The sequence below is a fragment of the Durio zibethinus genome, chromosome 9, assembly GCF_047325235.1.
Source record: "Durio zibethinus cultivar Kanyao isolate XHJ-2024 chromosome 9, ASM4732523v1, whole genome shotgun sequence".
NCBI classification, from domain to species: Eukaryota; Viridiplantae; Streptophyta; class Magnoliopsida; order Malvales; family Malvaceae; genus Durio; species Durio zibethinus.
Window position 1 is genome coordinate 7,078,536 of NC_143170.1, and position 6,388 is coordinate 7,084,923.

Below are 6,388 nucleotides of genomic sequence, written 5' to 3' on the forward strand. Positions count from 1 at the left end.
ATATTCACGATCAATGGTTCCAATTTGACATTAAAAACTTAAAATTTGAAATTTGACAAGTAAAATTAAAGAAAGATCCCATATCGAATTATATTCAAATCAAATACAATATCACATAGCAATTCGATCACTCAAATCTTTTCAAAGAAAATCTAATACTCTAATTAATACTACAAATAAACAGAACCCTAAAATTAAAAAAGCAAAATTGAGAGCAAATAAAGTCATTTAACATCCAATACCTAAAATCAGTGTCCAAAATTACAAACAAAAAAGAAAATTTTGAAGTAGAGTATAACAAAATCACCTTAAAATCATGAAATTTGATTGAGATCGAAAGTCTACGTAATAAAAAAAATTAAAAAAAAACCAAGAGACGGAGACGATAAATGAAGATGAAGGTGATAAAAGAAGAGTAAAGTTTTAATTATCATTAATTAATTTTAAATAAATTTATTAATATTTATTTTTAAAGGCTTGAAAAATTTAAATTGTATTCATTAATTTGAATTATTCACTAACAATATATAAAAATGATATACTATTAGTGTATGAAATATTAATCTATAAAAAATATGTGAAAATTATTTATATTTATAAAATCTAAAAAAATGAGTATACATTAATTATTTCACATTTATATATACATATACATATTAGTAAATTTCAAAATATATATGAAAAAAAAAATCATACATTTCAGCCTGAAGTTGCGAGCGAATCCTTTTCTGCCCAATAATTTGAGTTGGTAACAGAAAATTCTAAAATCAATCAATTCAATCAATTCTGTGGAAAAGCCCCTCTCCCTCTCAAATTCGCATCAATCTCGGCCTGGCTGGACAATTCCCAGCAACAACTGAATTTCTCTGTTCCTAGATTCCCTCTGAGTATACCTGGATTGGACGAATCATATTTACCCAGATGGATCGGGTACGGGTTCGGCTCCCTTGTCATACTGAAGCACTTGCTTGGATCCCATTCCGTCACCGCTACGCAGCTGGTAATTTGCCTTCTCCATCCGTCTCGGAATTTATCCTTTTCGATTTGCCTACTCTTTGGTATTGGAACTGTTAATAAATTGTTGTTGTGCCTATGGAACTTTCTTACTTGAAACCTAATATCCTTTGTTTCTCCATAATTGACGGTTCCATCGATTGAAGTTCATAGGTTTCTGTGTGCAATCTCAAATTTAAGAGAAGATGGTTTAGGGACTCATCTATTTCTAAGCAGAGGTAAACGTACTATTCATGAATTTAAGCAATTGAAAGAAACAATTAATTTAAGAATAGGAAATCAGTTCTATATCTCTTCTGAGGTTTTGTAACAAGATAAAAGTCATCTCTCAAAAAATTTGGCTGGAGAAGGCACGAGACTGAGATAAAACAGAAGGGTATTTTGAATTATTTTATGTCGAATCATTCTATTTTAGAGCATTATAGTTCCTGATTTATGAAGAGACATTGCATTCTTTAAATTATGGTAATTTCAGCTAAAGCAAACATTGAAATTGCTGTTTAATTGCTAGAATGACTTGGTGGGGAAACAAAAGTTGAGTTGTTATTCTTGTGCTTAGACTTCAAGGGGTATGATGAATGTTAGCATATGACAAAATTGGTGTGACATCTATAAATAGTACCTTGACTAAACTGCTTTCATGCCTCAATTTTGAAGTCCCTTAAGTATTGATCAAATTACAATGATTTTGTCTCTAAGAAAAGTAAATGTTATATTTTTTTTTTCACTCCATTTTAACACAGCCTTTCGTTTTAGATATATCTAGATATATCTGTCGGAAGAATGAAATGCATTCCTTCTGTAAAAAGGATGAAAATGATTCTCCACTGGATTTACCAAGATTTGAGTTATACACCGAAGAACACCGAAGAACTTAAAGAATACTAGAAGTCTACAGAAATTTCTCCAGGCCATACACCAGATGCTGCCACAATAGTAAAGACAACATCGGTAAATATACTTTTGTGATGTACAGAACAAAATGCGTGAAGAAAGATATGATATGTATTTTGCAATCAGTTACCTTGAGTCGGACAACCTTTCTAATAGCCAAGATTAGGCCTGGCATGAGGCACTGCACACCTGTGATATCATGTTTGATGGTGTAAACCTGTGGCCAGCAGGGCAGCACTTGTGGATTAGAGTGGTAATAAATAAACTATCCTAGGTAGTGCTGCTTAATAAAATTAATAACAAGAGACTATTTCAGGAAACATACCTCTCCTGGGCCAGAGAAGTAAACTGTTGTGCTAGATGGAAGCCCAGGAAGGACCATGCTGTGAACACGCACCCCATCTTCACCTAGAACTTGACCCCTTGCCTTACAAAGGGGGAATTTGAAAAAATGAGCTACCTTATCATGAGTTCTAAAATACGATTTAAAGTTTCACGTTATATTTGCTTCTGTTGATTCTTTTTGTTGTCATCATTCCTCATAAATGAAAATATATCTCCATTTGTCTGGTTCTTTCTCGTATGAAACCAGTCAGTACAGAATTGGATGATCAATATGATGAAATTTCCTATTCTTTACTGGTAGCTTTATATGGCAGTTATCACAATGTTATATCTTATGTATGACAGGATAAATACCTAAGACTTAAGGTTTTTTCTGCATTTGTTCTGTTCAACACTATTTTACATTTTTCCCTACTGTCTAACTGTCACCACCTAGATAGAAAAGATGAAAAAAGAAAGTCATTTTTGACACCAGAATTGCTCTAACATCTTGTTTTTGTATCTATGCTTACCAAAACATCTGTTGAAAGGTCTTCTCTGTTGTAGATCTGACCCAGGTTTGAGAGGTTTTTGGCAATCTGGACGGCATCTGGTGAAGGAAGATCCTGTCATCAACGACAAGTTTAGCCTCCTCAACAGATCATCTATAAGGTACCGGTGTCTTGGAGTTATGTAGACTTAGTTGTCAAAGCATACAAGCAAAATTACATAGATATACTTTATTTTAGCACACATTTAATAGAAGCCTATTTATTTCGTTTAACTTTGGATGACATCCATGACAACTGCATCTCCAACATTTATAACAAAATCCATAGAAAATATAAAAGCCCTAATATAACTTGTCTCTTACTTTTGCATGTGCCCTTGATTCAACAATTTCTACATTATTGTAGTGGAAGGAAGCTGAAATGGCAGCTTGCTGAAGGAGAATGGATCCTATGGACAGAGTTGGTGCAACTAGGCAACCCTGAAATATTTCATTAGAAACTAAGTGCAACAAGTTATTTGATGGAGATTTAACAGTCTAACAATAATAGGCACAACTTTGCAAAGTAAAGTACTATAAGGCTTTTGGAAATAAGTAGACATTGAAATATCTCACCATGTCCTCACCATGCTGGCTTTCTCGCAAAACGCAGATAGTGCTGTTACTGTGTCAAGCTTAATTCGAGGCACATAAACCACACTTTTCAGACCAAATGCTGTTGCCTATGAGGAAGTAGAAGAGAAAAACTATTATCATTTAGTTATTCGAGTACAACGTTTAGAATAATTAGTTTCTGTGGTCACACAAACATGATGGTTTTATCCTGGCTCATTCAGCGAGTCTATACAAGTAAGTTGATAAAATAATATAAAATTTAGATGCCATACCTGTTTGACATTGTCGTAAACTGCTGAAGGCTCAGTAAAATCAACAACGACTCCTGTCTCTTTTGACTGTTAGAATTCAGGGAGATCAAAACGGTATGGCTGGTGAATGTTTGTTATACCAAATGAGAAGGATAGTAGAATCAGACTGTTACCTGAGATATCGAACCTAAGACCATTGTGAGATCATTCATTATGGGAATTTCTAGAGGCTCTTCCATATCACATACCTAATTTAGAAAATGAAACTATTTCAGGTTGAATTCTGAAGGGAAGAGACTATTGAGGGCTAAAAATGCATGGAGGAAGAAAGGAATGAAGAACTTTAGATAGACCTTTCCTATATCTTCTCCTACAAAATAGGAATCCACTGCACCAGCCACCTCCATTCCTCTAGCTTTAGTCACAGCAATTACTGCGGCCCTTCCTATTTCCTTTGCTGCTCCATTTATAACAACCTGTTTCCCCACATGGGGAATAAGGAAGTTCTTATTACTATGAATTATATCATTGTCCCCATCCCCCCTTTATTCCGTCTGTTTTTTTTTTTTTTTTTTGCCCAAACTTTATTCCATCTGTTTAACCAGACACATTTTTGGACAGGTCTTGAACCATTTACCTTAATATTGCTTTGAGAGGGTTGCACTGAGCAAGAGAAGGAAGGCCTAATTCTGGCATTGCGAGGAAGTCCACGGATAGCGAAATGAAACTGACAACTCAAGGCCGCCATGGCTGCTTGAATCTTTAGCTACTTCCTCTCGGCTGATGACGGTGAAGCTTCTTTGTCTAAAACCTTCTACAACATATTACACAGGACCTTGTTCCTCGGATAAGGATTTTGTGGGTTTTGATAGGCCTTGGTTGGAGGCAATTGTGTGACAATGACATGCATGTCAGCCGTGAGCACATGCAATAGGAGAATTAGGCAGCTAAGATTAAAAAATACTACTAGTACTTTTATTTCCCTTTCCTTTAAAGAATATTATAAGATCACGTTGTCTGGTCGAGACAAAATTCACTGTTTCTTTGTAAGTTTATCGGTAAATGAATATTGAATTCGAGGTTTAATCTAATTATTTTACCTAATTATTTTTAAAATAAATTTGGTGATTCGTGTATTTATATTATATAAAATATTAAAATTTATATATTTATATTGTGTTTTATATTAAAATTCATGTCACAATTTATGTAAACATGAAAATATGAAAAAAATTTTTTATCTTATATATAATTTTTATTAAAATTTTAAATCATATTTTTTTGCATCATGTCATATTTTAAATTGATAGGTGTATTTTAAAGATGATATTTACTAAAAGATATTTAGTAGATCTTAAGTTTAAATTTTAATATCTATAAATTTTTTATATTTTTTAAATTTCAAACTATGATTTTTTTTAAAAAATAATTGATTAATTGATGTGGTGCCACAAAATCCTAAGTGGCTGTTAGTAATTAATTAATACGCAAAGTAGATCAAAACCCAGGTTGTCTTTCTGGGGTATTTGGTTGCTAAAATTTCTTTAAAACTACCTTTTACCAGTCTTGTTTAAAAAATATGTAAAAATATTTTTACTCAGGCAATTGAGGCATTCCTCTTGAGAAGAAGCGCCTCCCTCATTCAAATGGGTAAATCACAGCAAATTCAAACTCCAAGGACATAGAATCTTGATCAAAGAACCATTTTGTACATGTACATGGATATATAATATATTTTTCACCAGAAATACGACAGATGATGAAAAATCAATTTGAGATGATGACGCCATGCTTGGTGGTGAATCAAACTACGGAGCTACTCAAGCTTACTACAGTTTAACCACCAAACTAGCGGTTGGGTTGTAAAAAATGATGACCTAAAGTCATCTCATCATGATTTTTTTTTTTTTTGAGAAACATCCCATCATGGAATTTTCATTTATAAATGTAATATAGATTTTATTCTCTATTTGAGAAGTTATTTGAGAAGTGAGACTGTCCAAATTTAAACTATAATATTAAAATTTAATATATTAATGTGATATAAATTTTATTATAGATGAAAACTTGAAAGGGCCAGAATGTGTGATCGTTCAAAAATTTGTTTAATTCTGTAATCAGACTAATAGTTTACGTAATTTTGGTTTTCCAAATTAGTTAGGCCATAACTCTCCAAATCCCTGGATTGTTAGTAATAATTTCAACCTTAGTCTTAGCAAGTCACATTTGTTGTAGTTGTCCGTCGATAACTCTATAAAAACAATTCCATTTTTTTTTAAGACCAATCAATTTTCATGGATTTTATCTCCCGTTTTTAGGAATATGCATAAATGAAGAGGATAAAGCATTTTTTTTAAAAAGTATTTCTTCTTTGTACTAGTATTTCTTTTGGGTTAAAAGTTGTATTAATTTTCATCCTTATGGAGTTTTAATGAGTATAAAAAATCTTTATCATAAGTGATCTTAAAAAAAATTTTAATATTTGTTAAGATAAGCAAGAACTACAAATAATACACATATTAATTAAAAACCTAAAAAAATCTTGTTAATATATAAACCTTTCTAATATATAGGTACATGATGGATATTATATTATTTATTTTCATCTTAATATATAATGATTATTTCAAAATCATATTTATTTCTATATCTATTTTTAAAATTTAATATCTATACTATTTTTATTTGAAAAATAAATTGAGTTTTTTTTTTATCATGTTTGGATAAAATATACATACGAAATCACAATAACAAATTTTATAATACCGTTAATTAACAG

The 6,388-nt window shown here is 31.7% G+C and overlaps 1 protein-coding gene and 1 long non-coding RNA gene across 12 annotated transcripts; one reads left to right on the forward strand and one right to left on the reverse strand.

Annotated features, from left to right (window-relative positions):
- Nucleotides 1-632: 632 nt before the first annotated feature.
- On the forward strand, nucleotides 633-4,729 carry LOC111310262 (uncharacterized). 10 transcript variants are annotated; one of them, XR_016345126.1, is made up of 5 exons: nucleotides 633-1,000; nucleotides 1,161-1,232; nucleotides 1,781-1,965; nucleotides 2,784-2,904; nucleotides 4,231-4,729. It is a non-coding gene; the product is annotated as an uncharacterized LOC111310262 (long non-coding RNA). The 10 variants fall into 10 exon arrangements; XR_016345125.1 differs by having other exon boundaries at nucleotides 636-1,000; nucleotides 1,771-1,965; XR_016345123.1 differs by having other exon boundaries at nucleotides 642-1,000; nucleotides 2,800-2,904.
- On the reverse strand, nucleotides 1,007-4,383 carry LOC111310258 (dihydrodipicolinate reductase-like protein CRR1, chloroplastic). Of its 2 annotated transcripts, none has more exons than XM_089765753.1 (10): nucleotides 4,247-4,383; nucleotides 3,963-4,085; nucleotides 3,783-3,857; nucleotides 3,631-3,696; nucleotides 3,370-3,465; nucleotides 3,107-3,223; nucleotides 2,766-2,858; nucleotides 2,234-2,335; nucleotides 2,039-2,125; nucleotides 1,007-1,171 (listed from the first exon to the last, which is right to left on the reverse strand). In XM_089765753.1, the coding sequence occupies exons 1-10, from the start codon at nucleotides 4,355-4,357 to the stop codon at nucleotides 1,115-1,117; spliced, it is 927 nt and encodes a 308-aa protein (XP_089621879.1). In that variant the 5' UTR covers nucleotides 4,358-4,383; the 3' UTR covers nucleotides 1,007-1,114. The 2 variants fall into 2 exon arrangements, with proteins under 2 accessions (XP_089621879.1, XP_022765267.1); XM_022909532.2 differs by lacking the exon at nucleotides 1,007-1,171 and adding an exon at nucleotides 1,532-1,939.
- Nucleotides 4,730-6,388: the final 1,659 nt, after the last annotated feature.